General features: G+C 47.6%; 1 protein-coding gene across 1 annotated transcript in view; it reads left to right on the top strand.

Moving 5' to 3' along the window:
- The window catches only part of LOC115459540 (pre-mRNA-processing factor 40 homolog A-like), a gene marked incomplete at both ends in the record, with an annotated part of 52,467 nt that overhangs the window by 2,924 nt on the left and 25,791 nt on the right, over positions 1–23,752 (top strand). Inside the window, one exon of the mRNA XM_030189357.1 lies at positions 6,008–6,088. Coding sequence (XP_030045217.1) covers positions 6,008–6,088 — 81 coding nt within the window. The remainder of the gene's footprint in view (positions 1–6,007; positions 6,089–23,752) is intronic.

The following is a 23,752-nucleotide window of genomic DNA, read 5'->3' as shown; positions in this document are numbered from 1 at the left end:
CTTTGGCTTTGGCATTGGGTGGCTGACATGGCCTCTAAACAAAGGCTGGTGAGGTTACCCTTTCGGGGCCTTCTTTTATTTGGGGAGGATTTGGAGAAGATTAAGAACCTATGGGACTCTAACGGTTGCCTAAGGATAGGCCGAAGCCTTCTTTCAAAAGTCCTTCTTTTCCCTCCTCTTCCAGGCCATGTTTTCGCGAAGCTCGCAGGTTTCGCCCGGGGCTCTCTGCGGGGTTTGGTCAGCGTACCCATTTCCAGCAGAGGAACTCCTTTCGTTCGGACAAACGCGCTGCGGCGTCCGGGTAACGCCCAGGAGTTCAGGGGTGTCCTCCACAATGATGGGGCGCCGGTCCACTCGTCGGTTCCCGCAGTAGGGGGTCGTCTCTCCCTCTTTCTCGAGGAGTGGACCAAGATTACTTCAGATCAGTGGATCCTGGACCTGATCAGAGAAGGTTACCGACTAGAATTCACTGCCCCGGTGGGAGACGCGTTTTTGGAGTCCCGATGCGGCACTGCTGTCAAACGAGCGGCGGTAAATGAGACCTTGCAGGTGTTGCTGAAGCTCAGAGCAGTGGTTCCGGTTCCTCCCGCCGAACACGGCTGCGGTCGCTACTCCATCTATTTTGTGGTGCCGCAAAAAGGTGGGTCGTTCAGACCTATCCTCGACTTACGCAGAGTCAACGAGGCCTTAAAAGTGCGTCAACTTCCGCATGGAAACCCTGCGCTCCGTCATTGCGGCGGTACAGCCAGGAGTGTTTCTCACATCACTGGACCTCAAGAAAGCGTATTTGCATATTCCCATCTGGCCGCCGCATCAGCAGTTTCTCCGGTTTGCGGGATTGAGCCAACATTTCCAGTTTCGTGCCTTGCCTTTTGGCCTGGCAACTGTCCCTTGGACTTTTTCAAAGGTGATGGTAGTGGTGGCTGCCTTTCTCAGGCGAGAGGGCATCAGAGTTCACCCTTATCTCGACGACTGGCTCATCAAAGCGGATTCGGCAGATGAAAGCCGACTTGCCACAGCCAGGGTTGTTACAGTTCTTCAGACTCTGGGTTGGGTAGTCAATATGCCCAAAAGTCATCTGACCCCCTCGGTCTCTCTAGTATTTGGGGGTCCGGTTCGACACGGCTTCGGGGTTAGTTTTTCTTCCTGACAACAGGCGTCTCTAGCTTCAGAATCAGGTCTGCCTGCTTCTGCGGATGCCTCGCCCTCGAGCTTGAGATTTTGTTCAGCTCCTGGGATCGATGACGGCCACCATAGAGGTGATCCCCTGGGCGAGAGCTCACATGAGGCTGCTGCAGCTTGCTCTGCTTCAGCAATGGTTCCCGATTTCCCAGGAGTACCAACGTTAGACTAACGTGGCTTCCTGTGGCCCAGCGCAGTATGGATTGGTGGCTTTCCGAAAGCATGCTGCGGCAGGGGATGCCACTGGCTCTTCCGTTTTGGTGTCTGGTGATAACGGATACCAGCCTTTCGGGCTGGGGAGCTCATTGCGGGGGACGCTATGCTCAGGGTCTGTGGTCCACTGCGGAAGCAGGATGGTCCATCAATCGCTTGGAACTGAGAGCAATATTCCAGGCTCTTCTGGCCTTCCACAGGACGCTGAAGGTTCTTCCTGTCCGAGTTCTGTCGGACAACACAACAGCAGTGGCCTACATCAGTTGTCAGGGAGGCACTCAGTGCAGGGCACTGGCTGCGGAGGCGTCTCAGATCTGCGACTGGGCCGAGCACCACCTAGAACTGCTGTCCGCGGCTCACATAGCCGGTCAGAGCAACGTACAAGCTGATTTCCTCAGCAGACATCAGATCGACCCGGCGGAATGGGAACTGGCGGAAGAAGTTTTTCTTCAGATTTGTGCCAAATGGGAGACTCCAGACTTGGACCTCATGGCGTGCAGCGTAAATGCCATAAGTCCCTCGCTTTTTCAGCAGAAGGAGAGATCTTCACTCGGCAGGGTTGGATGCCGTGGCTCAACCTTGGCCCTCCTGTATGTGTTCTTTCCTTGGCCCTTGATAGGGCGAGTACTACTTCAGGTTCGCCTGCACAGAGGATTGGTGATTCTCATCACCCCGGATTGGCCAAGGCGTCCGTGGTAGGTGGATCTCCGGCGGATGCTGGTGGACGCGTCTCTTCCTTTGCCTCGGGCTCCGAACTTGTTAGTTCAGGGTCCGGTGACTATGGAAGATCCTTGCCGCTTTGGTCTTACGGCCTAGCTCTTGAGAGGGTGCAATTGAGGGAGAAGGGCTGTTCTAATAAGGTTATTGCCACGCTCTTGCAGGCTCACACGCGGTCTACCTCTGCGACTTATGCTCGGATCTGGCGCACTTTTGAGGCATGGTGTACTCCAAAGGCTATCTCGCCGACTCTGGCGACAGTCTCGCTTTTGCTAGACTTTTTGCAGGATGGGCTACAAAAGGGCCTGCCTACAATTCCTTTCGAGTTCAAGTGGCAGGGTTGGCCTGCTTCCGTGGGAAAGTCTCCGGCTTGTCCCTTGCTGCTCATCCGGATATTGTCCGATTTCTCAGAGGGGCGCTTCGTCCCCGTCCTCCTTTGCGGTCGCCCTGTCTGGCTTGGAACCTGGGGCTCGTGTTGAAGGCACTCCAGCGATCTCTGTTTGAGCCTCTTAAACGGGCTTCTGAGAAGGATGTGACTCTCAAGACAGTTTTTTTTTTTTTTTTTTGTCACAGTGACGGCAAGAAGAGTGTCTGAGCTTCAGGCTCTTTCCTGTCTGGATCCTTTTCTACAGTTCTCGGAATCCGGGGTAATTGATCGTACAGTGCCTTCCTTTTTGCCTAAGGTGGTTTCAGCTTTTCACCTGAACCAGCCCATTTTTCTTCCTTCCTTTTGTAAGGAGGAGTTTCCGGGCAGTTGCACCTTTTGGATGTCTGCAGGGCTCTGTGGCAGTATCTGCAGATGTCAAATGAGTTTAGGAATTATGATCATTTATTTGTTCTGTTGGCAGGTCCCCGACTGGGGTTTCCGGCGTCTAAAGCCACTATAGCCCACTGGCTTAAGGAACTCATTTTTTTCTGCTTATCTGATTTCAGGGCGGTCGCCGCCTGAAGCGTTTAAAGCGCACTCTACAAGGGCAATGACCTCTTCGTGGGCTGAAACGGGTGTCTTTTTTTTTTCTCTTCAAAAGATCTGTCGTGCAGCTACCTGGGCTTCTCAGCTCTCTTTTGTGTGGCATGACAGGCTGGATGTGGCAGCGCGGCAGGATGTGCATTTTGGAGCGCAAGTGCTTGATCGCGGAGTTGCCTGTTCCCACTCTACTTAGGGAGTGCTTTGGTACATCCCATCAGTTCATTGATTCATCTGCTGTTGATGACAAGGAAGGGAAAATTAGGTTCTTACCTTGATGATTTTCTTTCCTTTAGTCACAGCAGATGAATCCATGATCCCTCCCTGTCTGACTTTAGACTTTAGTTTTTGTACAGATGAGGCACAATGTCTGTATGCAACATCAGGAGTACTTGAACTACTACTACTATTTAGCATTTCTATAGCGCTACAAGGCATACGCAGCGCTGCACAAACATAGAAGAAAGACAGTCCCTGCTCAAAGAGCTTACAATCTAATAGACAAAAAATAAATAAAGTAAGCAAATCAAATCAATTAATGTGAACGGGAAGGAAGAGAGGAGGGTAGGTGGAGGCGAGTGGTTACAAGTGGTTACGAGTCAAAAGCAATGTTAAAGAGGTGGGCTTTCAGTCTAGATTTAAAGGTGGCCAAGGATGGGGCAAGACGTAGGGGCTCAGGAAGTTTATTCCAGGCGTAGGGTGCAGCGAGACAGAAGGCGCGAAGTCTGGAGTTGGCAGTAGTGGAGAAGGGAACAGATAAGAAGGATTTATCCATGGAGCGGAGTGCACGGGAGTGCACGGAAGACAAGCTATCAGAGTTACTACATGCTGTTTTTATTGCAGGAGGTTGATAAGGTCCCTCCTTTGTTTGGTTATTGCTCCGGTTCAGGGGCGTTTGTTCTCTGTGAGGAAAGTTTGTTATTTTGCCTTTCTTATTCACTCTGCTTTGGAAATTTCATATACTGAAGGCAGAGGGGGCTGGGCGTCCAGGAACACCATGTGCTTTCAGTGTTCTCTATCTCCACCTGCTGGTAGGTGGATAAAACCCATCAGTTAATGGATTCATCTGCTGTGACTAAAGGAAAGAAAATTATCAAGGTAAGAACCTAATTTTCCCTTTCCAGCAGCTAAGCTGTGAAGAGAATCCCAGTATTTTCGGATCCTGATGCAGCGAAACGCTGGCCATTGTTGGTCCAGAGATCTCTGATTTGGAAAAGAGGGCTTGAGATCGCCAATGGATATCTGTTAAGATACGTGCATTATATTTAAGCCTGTTTGAAGTGAGACTGGTTTGTACTGTTTTTAATGGGCATGTGTTTGTAAAACACAGAGGTTTTGGAAAGTATTTTGCCAGTGCTGCTGCTACTACTACTACTTATAATTTCTATAGCGCTACTAGATGTACTCAGCAGTGTATGCTTGAATATGAAGAGACCGTCCCTGCTCGATAGAGCTTACAATCTAATCAGGACAGACAAACAGGACAAATAAGGGATAAGGGAATTACTAAGGTGAGAATGATAAAACAGACATGAGTACTATACAAATGAATAGGGGTTAGGAGTTAAAAGCAGCATCAAAGAGGTGTGCTTTTAGCTTATGTTTGAAGACGGCCAGAGAATGGAGCTTGACCTGTTGAGTCAGGAAGTGTATTCCAGGCATATGGTGCTGCAAGATAAAAGGAATGCAGTCTGGAGTTGGCAGTTGAGAAGGGTAGAGGTAAGAGAGATTTACCCAATGAACGAAGTTCCCGGGGAGGAGTTATGCTCTGTAGGTTGTTTAACCTGGAGCTTGTGTTGTGATTCATCTCTATAAGACTGTGTTCTGGAGCTCTTTGAAGCTTTTTCCTTCCAATTCACCTTTGAGTTGTGCATTTTTTTGAGATGCGCACATTTATATAATACTAGCCGTTGAGCCCATAAAAACGGGCTAGTATAGGAAAGGGGGGGGGTTGAAAGGCCCCCCCACCGCCGAGCTGCCCCCCCCTCCCGAGTCGCCGCCACCCCTCCATCCGGCCCGGGCCCTCGCTCCGCTATTGAAACAGTGAGGGGGCGGAACAGAGAGGGTCTCTACTGCGCATTTGCGAGGGACGAAACCGCCGTCGCTAACGCTCCCCCCACCCTTCACCCGGCCGGGCCCTCGCTCCGCTATTGAAACAGCGAGGGAACGCAGCACACAGCTCTGCTGAGCTGCCGTCCTTCCTTCTTCCTCTCTGCCTGTGTCCCGCCCTCGTGTGATGTAACGTCGTCGAGGGCGGGACACAGGCAGAGAGGAAGAAGGAAGGACGGCAGCTCAGCAGAGCTGTGTGCTGCGTTCCCTCGCTGTTTCAATAGCGGAGCGAGGGCCCGGCCGGGTGAAGGGTGGGGGGAGCGTTAGCGACGGCGGTTTCGTCCCTCGCAAATGCGCAGTAGAGACCCTCTCTGTTCCGCCCCCATCATCACGTATTGATGCGGGGGCAGGGCAGAGAGGGTCTCTACTGCGCATTTGCGAGTGAGTACGACACTCGCCATTTATATGTTTGATGTAGACAGTATTACAGACGTTTGATTATTATATATTTACCTTAGCCGTATTAACCCCCAGTTTTAAATTTTTTTTGCATATATGAACTTAAAACTTCCCCTTCCCCTTAAACGCTTAAACTCCCCCCAACTCCCTCCCGAGGCCACCCCTCTGTTCCCTCCCTCCTATCATTCCACTTTCCAGACCCATAACAGGTAGACCACTTAGACAAAGTTGGCTCCTAGTAGAGGTCTGGAAACATATTTTCTGCATTACTATCTGTTATGTTTTTAATTTAATTTTGAAATTTAAATTCCTCTTAACCAAAGCAGTTCTAGGCAGAATACAATAAGAAAATAGAATACATGTGGACATCGGTTGATTCTGTCAAAATGTACAGCATTTCTTTAATTCTATTTTTTGTAGTTACCTGGAATCCATCCATCTGTGATGTCTGGAATGATGATGCCTCATATACCTCCAGGTCCCATGCAACCTGCGGTACCGGTAAATGTTTTCTTTTTTTTTTTCTTTCCCCTGTAGTTTATATTTTAAGTACATCTTATTTTAAGTAGTGTTCCTTAGTGTGCCACAGATCAGTTTAGAACTTGTTGGTTATGTCCATTAAACAGCGGATGGAGACTGAGAAAAGTAGTTTTTTGTGATCGTTCCTTAAGGGTACTGTCCATCCATAGAACGCTCAGAGGATGATGACGGGGCTATCTAGCCAAGGAGCTGCATGGTGTACACTCGTCTCCCAAATTAGTTTATTGTTTTCTTCAACTAAAATTTCTTAATGTTCAGAAGAAAGGAATGAGTGGAGCTTTTTATGGAAGTCTCCAAGTTCCTTTCCCTTTCTCCTCCTGCCCTGGGAAGGGTTCTTGGGGTTAAGGTGCCTGCAGTTGTTGAGCTATGTTTTGCAGCTTGCCTTCTCGGCTTAATTTCAATGTGAAACAGTCCGTTTTAATTGTTTTTAAGATATTGCAAATTTTCAATTTATTATTTTCTTTGACTATTCTCTATATTCAACTATAGAGATTCTTCTTTGTGGCTTGCAAACACCCTTCTTTGATGTCTGTGCTGTTATCCATTCTAGCCTTTCCACATGCACTGCTCTGCTCTGCATTTGCTTCATAGACTTCCCTGCACCTTCAGTTTCAAAGCTCAGGGATGCTTCACTCACCGTAATACCATTTTGAGGTTCATTTTGTAAGTATTTTGTATGATCTCTGCCCTAAGTGTTTTCTGTGATTCTTTGTGTGCTTCTCTTCACAGACTGTTCCATTTCTCCTCACAGTTTCAACTGTGCTTTTCCTTTCAAACTCCACTATGCTCCACTTCACTGTACTGTAGGCTCATCTGTGTTTCATCACACAGGTTCATCCATGATTTGTCATGGACTTGGCACTGCTTCATCGCTCACATTCTGTTGTACAGTGTCGGCTGTACTTATCTTCTCTGACTCGGCGACAGTTAATTAACTTGCACCCTCTGCTGTGCTTCTTCCTGAATCAGATGTGCTTAGCCTCACTAGATCACCCCTGCTTAATATTACAGATTCAAATGTTATTAACCTAGCATGGTTGGCTCGGCTTATGTTTATAATGCTTTCAGTTTCTACTGTCCTTCACCTCCCAAGATAAGCTCAGATGGCCTTCAGAGGTTGCTAAGTTCGGCCTTTCATATTCAGCTTGCGGTTCCCTTTAAAGTAATCCCAGTTTTCACTGGCTTCACTCCTTTTAAGGTAATAATTGAGGAAATATTTCTGAGGAAAATATTTCTGAGTCATACCCGGAACTCTGGGAAAAACAATAATCTTGATATTAATCATCTATAATAATAATCATTTTATTATTCAAAGTTTCTGGTGTATTATCATTTTCAAAATCATAACCACTTCTTGCTCGTGTAGAATCATTTGTTATATCAATTTTTCACTCTCAAGGGGTTCAGTTAAATTGTCCATGTAACTCTCTAATAAAATTATATCTGAAACAAAATTATTTACTGCCACCGGTAGGTCCCGAAGCGCCTTCCAGATGGTATTCAATGTAACCTCAAAGGGAACCAAAAACTCCAAGTTGATTTCTCTTAGGTGTTTAGGAGTGGTTCCGCTGATTCGGATTCTGCTGTAAACGTCCTCCGTTTCAGCATATCCCTTTAACTCACTCCTCCACTCCTTTGGACATGGTGGTTGAATAATTTGGGAGCGATGGAGTTGTTTTTTCCAGGTCCAAGAGCGTCGACGCTTCTTCGCCAGCGCTAATCTAAGGACTCGCCAACCCTTTCATCTGTGGGCAGTTTGTCGCGCAGCGGTCCCGCACTTGCTGCTCAGGGGACAAAACGCAGGCCATCGGCGGCTGACTGCCGGTTGTCCCTTTCCTCTTAGTTAAGGTAACTGCAATTGCAGAGAGGAAATTTACATAAGACAAAACTTCAGAGGGCAGCTGGGCCGTTGAGCACGAACTTCAGGTTGCCATCTTACCACTCTCCCAGTTTGGGACACTGTTTGTCTGGTTTTTCCTCAGAGGCCTGTCTGATATGGGTAACCCTTCAGCATAGCCCTCCGAGTCATTGAAACACAGAAGCCCCTCCACCATTACAAGGTGGTGTCTCTTCAGAGGGGAGCTGCTCGGCTATCTTTTAATTGTACTCCTGTTCAGACTTACCAAGATGTTTAGGGCTTAACGCTAAAGTGGAAATCCTTAAAGCCTGCACTGGACTCTTTTGTTTTGGTTTTTATTGGATATTTAAGAACGTAGTACAGGAATCATTCCTTACAAAAAGAGTTGTGAGGTTCTTATGTAAAGCAGGAAATAAATTAAAAAAAAAAAGAAAAACCTTAACCAGCAACCTGAATCCACAATTAAAGAGATCAAAAGAGCTCAATAACAGTTTGAGAAATAAGCTAACTAACAAAGTGTTCTTTTACAAAGCCACACTACCGATTCTCTGTTCGGCAAATGAGAGGAAGCCCATTCAATACTTATGGGCTTCCTCTCATTTGCCATATGGGAATCGCTAGCATGGCTTTGTAAAAGAAGCTCAAAGTTAACAATTAATAAAGAATAAACCTAAAAAAAACAGGGTCATACAATGCGTCTTCTTGGTACGGATAAAGCCAAACAGAAATCCCCTCATACTGCATCACCAGGCCGAGGCAGCATTAGGGTACAAGCCTCGACAGTCTTGTCAAAAATAACACCTATTGACATGGTTCAAAGAATATGCAAATCTTCTGTTAATACTTTTATCATACATTTACACGGAAATTTAAGTATATAGAAACCCGCTATATTTACCACTCTGGGACATAGTAGCAAAAATTGCTTCTGATGTGTCTGAGGGCCTTTGCAATATCAGGAAACTCTAATATTCAGAGAAAGAAAAGGGGAATTTATATATATATATATATATATATATATATATATATATATATATATATATATATATATATATATATACGTATGTATGTATATGTATATACATTTATACCCCGCGCGTTCCCACTCATGGCAGGCTCAATGCGGCTTACATGGGGCAGTGGAGGATTAGGTGACTTGCCCAGAGTCACAAGGAGCTGCCTGTGCCTGAAGTGGGAATCGAACTCAGTTCCCCAGGACCAAAGTCCATTTGAAATATAACCTCAAAAGCCTGTCCCTAGCTAATGCAAGTGTTGCCACAAGCATTGAAAGGACAGCAGAATTCCTCTCTTGAAGACTCTAGAAACCTCATCAAGTCTAGACTGTCCTGAGAAATTGGTGTTGAAACATCTTTACTAGGGCTATTCATTGAAATGTTTAATTACGTGAAAAATCGTGATTAAAATTTTTAATTGTGTGGTTGATCGAGTGAAGGGTTCCCCTCACATTTCTTCCTGTACAGTGAAGAATATACACAGCAGATGTAAATTCTTAAAACTGACATTTCCTCCACGACCCTCCAGACCGGTCAAGACGCATGGGTTATGTCCTCCTACCAGCAGAGGGAGACTGAGAAACACTGAACTTTTGAATACTGTATATATAACCTGTGCAGTACATTCACTAGCCAGTATTTTCTCAGTCTCAGCAGAGGTAGATGGACAGCCTGTGCAGTCTTCAATAGTCTGGTGAGGTAGTTTGATTATACAGTTAAGGGGGTTTTCTCCTCTTATTCCCATATTTATTGGTTTGGAGTGTTCCCTGTACGTGGTATAAAAAAAAAAAAAAAAAAAAAAAAGAAAAGTGCTTCGGGGCCCTGGGTCCGGTGGGGCCCAGTTTTTCCCCCTGGGGTGTTACACCTGTTTTCAGGTCCCTCCCCCTGTGCTGCTCTCTTTGGAGACGCTGGCAGCTTGTGCCTCGGCTGCTTTCTATGATTGTAGCCTTGAGAGCCCCCACTTTTCAGCTGCCAAAGAGAAATTGAGTATATCTCTTTAAGAGCCGTCTGCAGCTTTGTTGGTAATATCTCTTTAAGAGCCGTCTGCAGTCTTGTTTTACATAGGAACGGACGGAAGGTCCGTTGCTATTAATAACGAGAGAGAGAGAGAGAGAGAGCAGAGCGGATAATTGTGGGGAAAGCTGGGAGTGTTTGCATCGGTCAGCGCTTGAAGTAATGGCGGGCAAACTTCTCCGCTGTCGCGCGTGTTCGCGCCGAGGTGTAGAGGCGCCGGGAGGTCAGTGCCGCTTGTGCGGCGAACCGAAGCAGGCCTCGCCGGTGGCGGCACCCCCGGTTTTAATAGCGGAAGCCCCAGCTAGTTCGGGGGTGTCGGGAGTAGCGGCAGCGTCGGCAGGGCCGGTTCCGACGAGTTCAGTTTTGGCGGGAACGTCCGCCATTTTGGATTCCGCGCGTCGCGCGGAATCAGCTGTTTTTGGCCCTGCTGCTCCCGGATCGGCTCCAAAGGTAGCGTCGGAGGGTCCAGGAGGCGTTGGGTTTCCTTCGGATTTTGTATGGACCCTGTTTCAAGCCTGGAAGGCGGGACCCCCACCTTTGGGGGAGGGGGCTAGTGCGACTCTGGCTAAGAAGCCTCGCTTTGAGTGGGACGACGAGGAGGCCTTCTCCCCTGTAGGATCGGAAGGTGTTTTGAGTGATATCGCGGATCCTGAGGGGTTTGAGGGTCCTCAGGATCAGGAGTTGGTGGTCCCTGGAGAGGATCCTTCTGTAGTAAGAATTTTTCACAGGGAGGAGCTTGCGGAGCTCATTGAGCAGGTCTCTTCCACCCTTAAGTTTGAACAGCCAGAGGCGGTTTTGGGGGAGGCTAGGCAGGTAGACCCCTTGGTTAAGGGGATTCAGCGGCAGGCTAGGTCTTTTCCCATGAATAAGGACATCCGGGATATGGTGTTTCAAGAGTGGCATTCGCCGGATTCTCCCTGTAAAGTGTCTAAAGCGATGTCGAGGCTGTACCCACTCCCACAGGAAGATAGGGATTCCTTTAGGGCTCCCACAGTGGATGCGGTGGTGACAGCAGTGACAAAAGCCACGGCTATCCCGGTGGACGGGGGGACTGCTCTCCGGGATCCCCAGGATAGGAGGCTTGAGGCTTTCCTCAGGCGGAGTTTTGATTTGTCGGCTCTGGCCCTGCAGGCCTCAATTTGTGGGGGGCTGGTTGCGAGGGCGTGTTTCCGTTGGGCCGAGAAGCTGCTTGATGATTCGGTGGAGGTTGGGACCTCCGGGGTACAGGAATTAGCCAAATTGGAAATGGGATCCTCCTTTTTGTCTGATGCGCTTTATGATTTGCTCCGTGCCTCGGCCAAGAATATGGCTATGCTGGTGGGGGCACGGAGGGCACTGTGGTTGCGAGGTTGGGTCGCAGATGCGGCCTCCAAAGCTAAGCTTTGTTCGCTTCCCTTTAAGGGGTCCATGCTCTTTGGTGAGGATTTGGATAAGTTGGTGAAAGGTCTCAGCGATGCCAAGGCCCCTCGTCTTCCGGATTTACGGCCTAAGGCGGCGTTTAGGGGTTCTTCCTCCCGAGGTCGGTTTAAGGAGGCTCGCCGGTATAGGCCCGGGAGGACTGGTGGGGCCTTTAGAGGTCGGTTCTTCCAGCGAACACAGTCCTTTCGGGGGAATCGGCGAGGAGGCCGTGATTTCGCCGCGGGAGGACAGGTTTCAGGGCGTAATTCACAATGAAGGTGTGCGGGTCCAGGCCCTGGTTCGGGTAGGGGCTCGGCTGAGTCAGTTTTACCAGGACTGGGCCCAAATCACATCGGATCAGTGGGTGCTCGAAGTGGTGCGAGACGGGTACGCTCTGGAGTTCGACGGCTCGCCTCCCGAAAGGTTCCTGGAGTCCCCTTGTCATTCGAGGCTCAAGCGGGCGGCGGTGCGAGACACGTTGGCGCGGCTGATCAGTCTGGGGGCGGTAGTGCCTGTTCCAGCCGCTCAGCGCCGCTTGGGCTGCTATTCAATCTATTTTGTGGTCCCAAAGAAGGAGGATGCATTTCGACCTATCTTGGATCTGAAAGCAGTCAATGCAGCTCTCAGAGTACCCTCTTTCCGCATGGAGACATTGAGGTCGGTCATTGTCGCGGTGCGGGAAGGGGAGTTTCTCACGTCTTTGGATCTGACGGAGGCTTATCTGCACATCCCCATTCGGGCCGCTCATCAGCGATTCCTGCGCTTTGCGGTTTTAGGGAAGCATTTTCAGTTTTGTGCTCTGTCTTTCGGGTTAGCTACGGCTCCTCGAACCTTTTCCAAGATCATGGTGGTAGTGGCGGCGGCCTTGCGGAAGCAGGGGGTTCTGGTGCACCCGTATCTGGACGATTGGTTGGTGCGGGCCAAGTCCCAGTCGGAGAGCGAGGAGTCCACTGCTCGAGTGGTGCAGTTTCTTCAGTCGCTGGGCTGGGTAGTGAACTTCGGCAAGAGTCACCTGGTGCCGTCACAGTCGCTGGAGTACCTGGGAGTTCTATTCGATACCAGGAACGGTCGGGTCTTCCTGCCGGGCCTTCGGATTCGCAAGTTGCAGAGTCAGATTCGGCTATTTCTGTCGGAGGCTGCTCCGACGGCCCGGGAGTATCTGCAAGTCCTGGGGTTAATGGCGGCCACCATAGAGGTAGTTCCGTGGGCCCGGGCGCATATGCGACAGTTGCAGTCAGCTCTTCTCAGTCGGTGGGCGCCTCTGTCGCAGGAGTTGGATGTACGCCTTCAGCTGCCGGTAGGCCCACGCCTCAGTCTCCAGTGGTGGTTAGACCCAGGCAATCTGAAAAAGGGAATGCCGTTGGAGGCTCCGCAGTGGGTGATTCTCGTCACAGACGCCAGTCTTCAGGGCTGGGGAGCTCATTGTCTCGGGCAGGTAGCTCAAGGGCGCTGGTCTCAGGTAGAAGCTCAGTGGTCCATCAATCGTTTGGAAACCCGGGCCATTCGTCTAGCGCTTCAGGCGTTTCAGAGTGTGCTGGTGCGGAAAGCAGTCCGGGTGTTTTGCGACAACGCCACCGCCGTGGCTTATGTCAACCATCAGGGGGGCACAAAGAGTCAGGCGGTCGCGGAGGAGGCGGCGCTGTTGTGTCAATGGGCGGAGGCTCATCTTCTAGCGCTCTCCGCGGCACATGTGGCCGGGGTAGACAACGTGGAGGCAGATTACCTAAGCAGGCATGCTCTAGACCCCGGAGAGTGGTCGCTTCGTCGGTCGGTGTTCAATCGCATTGTGTCGGTCTGGGGTCTTCCCGTGTTGGATCTCATGGCAACGGCCCGCAATACTCAGGTTCAGAGGTTTTTCAGTCGCCGGAGAGATCCTCGAGCGGAAGGCATAGATGCGCTTCTAATGCCGTGGCCGCAGGAGTTGCTGTATGTGTTTCCCCCATGGCCGTTGGTCGGTCGGGTGATTCAGCGCATCGCTCGACACCCCGGACAAGTGATTCTGTTGGCCCCGAATTGGCCGCGTCGGCCGTGGTACGGAGATCTGGTGCGGTTGGCGATAGCGGATCCTCTGCCGTTGTCAGGTTCAGGGGTGTTGTGTCAGGGACCGATAGTTATGCCAGATCCGGATCGGTTCTCGCTTACGGCCTGGCTCTTGAGAGGCACAGGTTAAGGAGGAAAGGTTTTTCGGCCAGAGTTATCGATACGATGTTGAGTTCGCGTAAGCGGTCCACGTCGTTGGCGTATGTCCGGGTCTGGCGAGTTTTTGAGCATTGGTGTGCGTGTAGGCAGGTGCTGCCCTTTCGGGCTTCGGTGACAGATGTCTTGGAGTTTTTACAGGATGGTATGGACAGGGGTTTAGCCTTGTCTTCTTTGAAGGTGCAGGTAGCGGCTTTGTCGTGTTTCCGTGGGAAGCTCCAGGGAAAGTCTTAGCTTCTAGTCCGGATGTGGTTCGATTTTTGAAGGGTGTTAAGTTACTGCGCCCGCCACGGCGGCGGATGGTACCTTCGTGGGATTTGAATCTCGTTTTGGATACTTTGGTGAGGCCGCCGTTTGAGCCTTTGGTTTCTGTTTCAGATAAGGATCTGTCCCTCAAGACGGTGTTCTTGGTGGCTATTACTTCAGCTCGGCGAGTGTCAGAACTTCAGGCTTTGTCTTGTAGAGAGCCCTTTTTGTCCTTTTCCAAGGAAAGGGTTTTGTTGCGCCCGGTGCCGTCCTTTGTGCCCAAGGTGGTCTCAGAGTTTCATGTGAATCAAGTGATTTCCTTGCCAGTTTTGGGTGACTTGGCCGGGGATGCAGAGCAGCGTCGACTGGCCAAGTTGGATGTGCGAAGAGTCTTGCGCTGTTACATTTCCAGAACTCGTCACTATAGGCTTTCTGATCGTTTGTTCATTCTCCATGGTGGGGCAAGGAAGGGCGCGGCAGCTTCCAAAGCTACGATAGCTAGATGGTTGAAGGAGTCAATTGCTTCGGCGTATTTGCTGAAGGGCCGCGTGGTCCCTAAGGAATTTTCGGCTCATTCTACCAGGAGTATGGCGGCCTCCTGGGCGGAGAGTAGTTTGATTCCTCCGGTGGATATTTGTCGAGCGGCGGTTTGGTCGTCTTTGCATTCCTTTGTTAAACATTACAGGATTGATGTGCATGCCAAGGAAGAGGCAGGGTTTGGGGCTGCGGTGTTGACCTCGGGCCTACGGGGTTCCCGCCCTTAAGATATTACTGCTTGGGTACGTCCCATGCGTCTTGACCGGTCTGGAGGGTCGTGGAGGAAGGTGAAATTAGATCTTACCTAATTTTCTTTCCTCTAGACCCTCCAGACCGGTCAAGGCCCGCCCTGTCTGTACTGTAGGCCAAGAGGTCTGTACTCTGTTGTTCTTTCTTGGCAGCTATTGAGTGTGATTTCTATGGTTTCAGACTTGGTTTGTATAAGTCTGGTCAGGTGTGACCGTGTTTGTTCGTCCACCTGTGGAAGCACACACTATCTGAAGGACACAATGAAGGATATGAAGAAAGTGTCCAATTGACAATTACCACGTACGGGGTTATTAGTTCTAGTTGGTGTTGTTGTTTTCTCTGCTTTGTCAGGGTTATACTGGCTAGTGAATGTACTGCACAGGTTATATATACAGTATTCAAAAGTTCAGTGTTTCTCAGTCTCCCTCTGCTGGTAGGAGGACATAACCCATGCGTCTTGACCGGTCTGGAGGGTCTAGAGGAAAGAAAATTAGCAGGTAAGATCTAATTTCACCATTTTAATTACTAAGCTGAAAATAAAATAATTTTTCTTACCTTTGCTATCTGATTTTTTTTTTTTTAATTTGTATATATTTATTGATTTTGTATATTAACAAACATATTGCTTATCAAACAATCAATCACTGACACAATCCAAAATATTCCCCTCCCCCTCCCCCCCTCCCCCCCCCCCCCCCCCCCCCCCCCAAGCAAGTTATACATTTAAGTTTTTATGTCATGTGAGTTTTTATGTTTCTAATCACTTGGTCCATGCTTTTGGCTCTGAACTCTGTTTCCAGGACATCCTATCCATTCGTTATTTCTTTTCTCACTTCTTCACTTCCTGACCTATATTCATTCTTCAAGTTCAACTTTCTTCCATTTTTCTTCCTCTTGTCTAGTTTTCATCTGTTCTCTTTCCTTCACTTCCCCTCCATGGGCACCATCTCCTTTCTTCTCTCTTCCTTTCCCTCTATGGGCACAATCTTCTCTCATTTCTTCCTTTCTGCTCTGCTCCCCTCCCCTCCTTTCATGGGCACCATCTCTTCTCTTCTTCTCTCCCCTCTCCTCCCCCCCCCCCCTCAAAGGGCAACATCTCTTTCCGCTTCCCTCCCCTTTGCCTGCACTCTGGCGTCTCGCACTCTCCTTCCCCCGACCAGCCACCCCACAATCTCTTAATATTCTCCCATTGGTCCCAACATCTTTCTCTTTCTATTCCTCCTGCACGCAAGCATCTGACTCTCCCCAGCTCTCCCCTCTTGTCTCAAGCTGGAAGCCCTCCCTCTGTAGCAAATAGCGTCCCGCAAAAACGAAATGGGTAGTTCTGTCAGAATAGTCGGTAGTTACACAGGGAGGGCTTCAATGTTGGTTGGGTAAGGGTGTTTTTGTTTAATTGGCGGGCGGCAGCTGTTATACTACCCCAGCATTTTTTGTTTCCCATTGTGTGGGTGCTGCCAGAATTATAGTAACACAGGAAGTTCATGGTACCTCCTGTAACACAGTGCCAAGCAAGGTTGCACTTCCTTAGTGAAATGGAGCATCTGTTGGCAGAGCGGAGAGGCACTTTGGTGAAGTAGAGCAAGGTTTGGTAACCTTTTAAAGATAAGAACTAGTAAAGTCATTTTGTGATTGCTGTGGGCTGTTGTATTTTCAAATTTACCAACATAATTTTGTTGTGGGCAATTGACTCGTTTTTCTTGTTCCAATTATGGAAGTAGGGGGTAGGGAGTTAAACTCTATAGGGTGAGTTAGTTATATGGGGAGGGGGGTGGGGTATATGTTTCCTAGGTGGTTGATTAATTTCATTTGAAAACCTCTTTGAAGTGAAAATCATTGCCTTGCTACTGTTATTTATTCAGGTTTAGTTAGACCTGACAGAGCAGGTTGCACTCATTTACTGTTCTATGTTTGAGGGAGAGGTGGGTTGTTGTGTTAACGTTATTGCAGCCTTGTTTTATTCCCCTGTTCAGGCTGTCATTGTGTTGTAATAAATCAGTGCTAATTTTCACAAAAGCAGTAGGGCTCTGCCTTGTAATATCAGCAGGGCTTCTCCTTGTATGTTCAACTGGGATGTTTCTCATAAATCTCCTGGGATTTTGGCCTTTCAGAATCAGCTGTATTTCTCACAGAATCAACAAAGCTATTATCTCTTTTAGGCTAAGCTGGACTAACCTTCGCAGAATTAGCCGTGCTTCCCCTTTGCTGAATCAGCCATGCCTTGATATCTTTGTTCCAGTAACGCTTCACCTTCTTGGTATCAACTATAGTTTTAGCCTTGCATTGTCATCTGTGATTCCATATCTCAGTGTCTCCTAAGATTGCAATTAGAGCAGCTTCTCTTACATCCCCTTCATGATATAGGTGAGATTTTTCAATTTCACATTATCTGCTGTCTTAATCTTGCCATTCAACCTTTCAGTAGTTCAGGTGTTTCATTTTCACACTGATAGCTGTTTTCAGTCCTTTAGTGTTCACTATTCCTGGGCTAATCATCTCAGTAGCAGCTGTTCTTCATTTTCAGTGTTTCCACTGTACTTCAGACTAAAATTCTCAGTTGTAAATGTTGTTTGCCTTGATTTAGTCTGTCAGTCTCTACCATACTTTTTTACACAGTCGGCTGCCTTTGTCTCTCACTATCATTTGTGCATCACTCTTACAGTGGCTGCTAGATTGTGCTGTGCCCTCTCATTCTGGGCTTCCTTTACTCACTTTTGCTGTAATTCTGCTCTTCAGTGTCTACTGTTTTAGGTCCCTCGGCTTCTCAGTGTCTGTGGCTCTTCCGCCTCTGTCAATGGGGTGGTTCACTAGTATTGCCTTTACACTTAAATTTCCTTTGTTTTGGTTACAGCAGTCCTAGTCTTTTGGTTAACCTGGTTAGGTGGGTGTGGGTATGGTCTCCCACCCTATTTAGACACTACTCTGCTGCATCCCAGAGCTATGGACTGATCTGTGGGACTCTAAGGCAGGAAAAAATGTCTATCCTGATTGATTTTTCTTTCCTTTAGTCCCAACAAATTGGTCCAGAAACTCATCCTTGAAGATTCTTACTTCCTTTGTGGATACTATAGATTATTTTTCTCTCTTAAAGTTTATCTGCTTTCTCCAGTCAAATCTCCCATCGTTGAGTCATGACTATGCCTTTAGCTCCTTTGGTAGCAGAGCTGTGGTTCAATAGACTTCAGTAGCTCTGATTTGGTTGTTCAACTGTGTATTATTTCACTGCAGTAGCTCCTACTTTACTTACAAGCTTTTATTTCAGAAGACTACAATAGTTCTTCTTTTCAATTGGTTGACTCTGTGTCAGTCATCTATAATAGCTCCTGCTTTGGACAAATTGTGGGAACCATTTGATCTCGGTAGTGCCACCTTGGTTTGAGCAACACATAATACATGCTCAGTACTTTCCCATGTGGGCTCCATTGCTTTGTCATTCAAAATTTTGAGTGTTCTGTGAATGTCTGGTACCCTTAAAGTATGAATCACAAAGAACTACTTTCTTTGTCTCTATCTACTGGTTGACGGACATAATCTACATGTTGTGGACTGATCTGTTGGGACTGAAGGATAGAAAATTATCAGGTAAGACTGTGGGGTTGTCTGTAGCAGTGCCTATGAAAAATAATATAATGCACAGTTAAATAGAGGTAGATAAAGGCAGAAACAAGTAGGTGTGAAACACCACGTGTTGAAATTTATAGTTCAAAGAAATAGTCTGATGTCATATAGGGGTGGAGGGAGCAATAGAAGAGAGCTGGGCAGCATCCTGTTGGGTTGTTTGCAATAATGCCTATGAAAAATAAGATAACACAGTTAAATAGCGGTAGATACAGGCAGAGGTTAATGCTCTGGAATCCTTGAACATGACATAACTACCATTTCTGGCTTTTGTTGTACTGATTATCCTTTTGGAATGGTGGTAGAGCAGGCAATCAAAGAATTTGAGTCTCCAAGGTTACAAGGATGCCCTGGGGCTTCACTCCTGTCGGGGATGGATTGGTGGCTGCCTCTCTTACCTGTGGCCATTGTGCCCCTGTCTATGCTGGGCTACAGATCCTTTTAAATTGAGGAGCAGTGAAACTGCTTCCAAGATTTACTGGAGAACTGGAATGTACTGCTTTTACTTCAAATCAGAAACCTCGATCATGAATGCATCCTTTATGCATCCTGAATGGTAAGATGTCAGCTTTGAATTTCCCTTTGGATAATGTCAGATACTGGTATGCTGTCTTATCAGGTTGAGGTGGCAAAAGGATCTGGGACTTGGTCCATAGTATCCTGATCCTTAACTCTGTAGCTTTCTGTAGTTCGACTACTGCTGCAGCCTTCTGCCTTCCTCTTTTCGGAAGCGCTTTGAGGGTGGTTTTCCCCAAGAGCTTACTGTAGTGGTTTAAGTCAACAGGAAAGGAGGTTTGAGAAGCAGTTTTTTTTTTCTATCTGCAGTGTTTATTATTTGTTCATTTGTAGCCTGCCTGGACCAAGCTGGATAACAAAACTTACATAATCATAAAAACAGAATAAAACACACAGACATAGAACACAAAATAAAATGTTAATGTTATCACCTTTGTATTCCACTTTTCTCTGAGGACAAGCATGATTATGTATTCTCACCTGAGAGGAGAAAATGTCCGGAGATCCTTTTGTTCCCTTTTGTTAAGGAAATGGCTGATGCTATTGCCATTCCTTTGGAAGTGGGGGATGAGCCCAGGGCCAAGATGCTCGAGGTTCTGGACAGCACGTTATCACTTAGGGAGGCTGTGACTGTCCCTGTCCACGAGGTACTCCATGAAGTCCTCGTTAGGAACTGGTAGTCCCCTCTGTCAGTACCGGTTATGCCCAAGAAGATAAACACTCAGTATCTGATCCATAGCGCACCTTGTTTTTGATAAGCCTCAGTTGCATCATAATTCCATGGTGGTGGAATCCACTCTCAAAAGGGCCAGGAGTTCCAGGGACTATGCCTCAGCGTCCCCAGGTAGAGAAGCTAGAACCCTGGATCCTTTTGGGAGGAGGATGTACCTGGCTTCAGTGTTTATCTCCCATATACAATTGTACCAGCTCTTCACGAGCATCAACTTGCGAAACTGCACAAGTTGTCGGACCTGGTTGAGACGCTCCCTCTGGAGCATGCTGAGTCACTTTACAAGTTGGTCAAGCAGCAGAAGGCGTGTTGAAAATTCTTGGCCAGGGGCATGTACGACAATTTTGATGTGGCATCCAGGATCTCTGCTCACAGTATAGTAATGCACAGACTCCTGTTTGTGTGTTTCTGGCTTGGAACATTCTGTTCAGCAGAGGTTGGCGAATGCCCCATGCCGGGGGGGATAACCTTTTTGGAGAGAAGATTGAGGCGGTCGCAGATGAGATCAAAACATACTGATACCATCTCTTCTCTTCTGCCTGGCACCTTCTGCATCTGCCTTCACAGCGAGGAGGACATTTGGCAAACTAAGGAGGAGTACCTATTACTATCAGAGGCGTAGATACAACCCCTTGGCTCACCAGTCTGTTCAGGCTCAGCCCCAGCAAACTCATTCACGTCAACAGTGTATGCCTAAGGGCCCCTGTAGCTCCCCAGTTAAAGCAAGGGATGAGCTTTGACTGGCTGCAATAGAGCATATCCATAGTAAACATGTTGATCCTGGTCAACTTGCTGGTCAGGGGGAGGCTGAAGTTCTTCCACAAAAGGTGGCCCCTTACAACCTCCGACCGGTGGGTTCTTCAAATAGACCGTCTCGCATACGCACTCGGTATCAAAGACCTCCAAATTGCCCACCGAGAGCTCATTTATTCAGCTCTCAGCACAGACAGGTACTTGCAGAGGAATTCTCTGCCCTTCTGAAGGTCATGCAGTCGAGCCTGTTCCTCCAGGGGAAGAAGGGCAGAGATTCTATTCCAGGTACTTTTTGTGAAGAAGAAAACGGGGAGGGGGGAAGGACACGTCCCATCCTAGACCTAAGGGCCCTGAACAATTCCTAGTTTGAGAAAAGTTAGGGTGGTTTCCCTGGACACCCTTCTCCCAGTGATTCAGAAAGATGATTGGCTATGTTCTCTGGACTTAAAGGATGCATAGACTCACATCCCGATACTTCCTGGAAGTATCTTCATTGGCTATGCTCTCTGGACTTAAAGGATGTATATATTCACATATCGATACTTCCGGGAAGTATCTTTAATTTCGGCGGGGAACACATGACTTTCAGTACTGCATGTTGCGTTTTGGCCTCGCGTCAGCTCCTAGGGGCTTCACCAAATGTCTAGCAGTAGTTGCAACATTGCTATGCAGTGTGGGAGTCAATTTGTTCCCATATCCGATGATTGGCTAGTAAAGAGCACCTCTCTGAACGGAGCTCAGGAGTCCATGCGAATGATTATTTTGGTGCTTGAGCTACTGGGGTTTGTTTTAAACTACCCCAAGTCCTATCTTCACCCTTTCCAGCGATGGGAATTTATAGGGGCCCTGCTCGATACGCAGAGGGTTTGAGCCTACCTTCTGGAGACGAGAGCAGATACTCTTGTTTCTCACTCGCTTCCAAGATTCAAGCCTCTCGGCATGTCACTGCTCAGTAGATGTTGAGATTGTTGGGCCACATGGCTTCCATAGTGTATGTTACACCCATGACATGTCTTCACATGAGATCTGCTCAATAGACACTGGATTCTCAGTGGTATCAAGCCACAGGGAGCCTGAAAGATGTCATCAAAGTGTCCCCAGAGCCTGTACGCTCTCCTCAGTGGGGGATAATTCGATTCAGTTTGACTCTGGGACTTCATTCCAAATTCCTCAGCCACCAAAAGTACTGATGACAGATAAATCTCTCCTGGGATGGGGGACTCGTGTAGATGGGCTTTACACCCAAGGTGTTTGGTCCACCCAGCAAACGAATCTTCAGATCAATTTCCTGGAGCTCAAGGTGAAAGGCTTTCAGAGATCGGCTATCTCCCCAAATTGTTCTCATCTAAATAGACAATCAGGTTACAATCACCGAATCATGCCTTCTGTGTCAGGAGGCCATCCAGATGGTGGTATTGGGCTCACCAACATGGCATGTTTATCTGGCAGGCAAAAACAATACCCTGGCCAACAGACTGAGCAGGATAATACAATATATAGTAACACAGTAAGTGATGGCAAATAAAGACCTGTATGGTCCATCCAGTCTGCCCAACAAGATAAACTCATTATACTTGATATTGATATGCGATACTTTTTACTTGATGAAAGCTCCTTTCGAGCCACTGAATTCCTGCCATCTGAAGTACTTGACCTACTACTACTTATCATTTCTAAAGCGCTACTAGACGTACGCAGCGCTGTACACTTGAACATGAAGAGACAGTCCCTGCTCGACAGAGCTTACAATCTAATTAGGACAGACAAACAGGACAAACGAGATAAGGGAATATTAAAGTGAGGATGATAAAATAAGGGTTCTGAACAAGTGAATAAGGGTTAGGATTTAAAAGCAGCATCAAAAATACTAAAATACGTAAAGGACATAACACTTTCGTTGTATGCTTCCCTAATGTGGCTTTGCCACATGAACTTTATCTTACCACAATCATCACTTTGTATTTGTTTACACCGGAGTCTACAAATAGGTGGGAAAACGTGGGATACAAATGTAATAAATAATGATGCTTCATTTGGAGGGGGGGGTCATACCTATAATGTTACTATATTGAAGGTAACAACTACATTGGATTTTGTGTTGAGGAAAGGGAAGGGATTAACTAAATAAAACAGTAAGCATGGATATATGTCATTCTGTGTATAGTCATTTCAGGCCCTGTTATATTTTCAATAGGAATTTGGAATGAGTGGCCCGTTTGCCTCATTTTCCCACCAAAAATCTTTATTTTACCCTGCTCTTTTCTTTTGATTGAATTAGCTTGGCTGTTGGCTTGTGGCGATTCTGGTGGCAACTCTGTCTCACCATAGCTGTCCTGTCTGTGGTATTATCCATCCTTCCTGGAACGTCATTTTCTTGGTGGCTGTTATTTAGCTGGTAGAGTCAGTGAGCTTCAGGCCTTAGTAGTGGGTGCACTTTATACTAAGTTTCATCACGACAGAGTAGTCCTCCGTATTCACCCTAAGTTCCTGAAGGTGGGTCAGAGTTCCATCTGAACCAGTCGATTGTCTTGCAAACATTCTTTCCCCGATCTCATGCCATCCTGGCGAAAGCAGATTACACACCTTGGATTGTAAGAGAGCATTGGCCTTTTATATGGGGTGGACAAGGCCCCACAGGCAGTCTGCCCAACGTTTTGTTTCTTTTAATCCCAACATGATGGGGGTTGCCATTGGGAAATGCACCATTTCTAATTGGCTGGCAGATTGCATTTCCTTCACTTATGCCCAGGCTGGGCTGGCCCTAGAGGATCATGTCAAGGCTGACAATGTCAGAGCCATGGCTGCGTCGGTAGCTCACTTTCAGCCTCTATTGAAGAAATTTGTGAAGCAGTGACATGATCTTCAGTCCACACATTCACATGACACTACTGCCTGGAGCAGGGTACCTGAAGCGACAGTCGGTTCGGGGTGATAGTGTTTCAGAATCTGTTTTATTCTTTTCCAGGCTGCACACTCATTCAGATTGTATATAGTTTCAGGTTAATCTAGGTTAGTCCTCACCGTTGTGAGGCGTACTTGACCAATGTTTGTTGTTTTTGGTGAGCCTGGATGCTAGAGATTCCCCACTTGTGCTGCTTGTTCTTGTAGAAAACTAATGTACTTACCTGTAGCGGGTGTTCTCCGAGGACAGCAGGCTTTATATTTTCACAATCCCTCCCACCTCCCCTTGGAGTTGTCTCCTTTGTTATTTCCTTAGCATCCCTCCGGACCGGACCAGGATTGGACTGTTGGGTTGTGCCCGCCTACCAGCAGGTGGAGACTGAGAAAAAACTCTGACTCTAGAGAGCCAATAGGAGCCCTGGCCATGTGACCTTAGCCTCAGTATTTTCTCAGTCTCTCAGCAGGTAGGAAGTGAGCCCATTAGTCTCTCTCTCTCTTTTTCTCTATAAGATATTACAGATATATTTATAATACTTCTTCTGTGCCTGGAATCGTAATTAGAGGCTTGACAGGGTTTCTTTTCTTTCTTTGACAGCCAC

The sequence above is a fragment of the Microcaecilia unicolor genome, unplaced genomic scaffold (genome assembly GCF_901765095.1).
Source record: "Microcaecilia unicolor unplaced genomic scaffold, aMicUni1.1, whole genome shotgun sequence".
Taxonomy (NCBI): domain Eukaryota; kingdom Metazoa; phylum Chordata; class Amphibia; order Gymnophiona; family Siphonopidae; genus Microcaecilia; species Microcaecilia unicolor.
The sequence above is the reverse complement of the archived record's forward strand: the minus strand, read 5'-3'. Positions and strand labels throughout refer to the sequence as shown.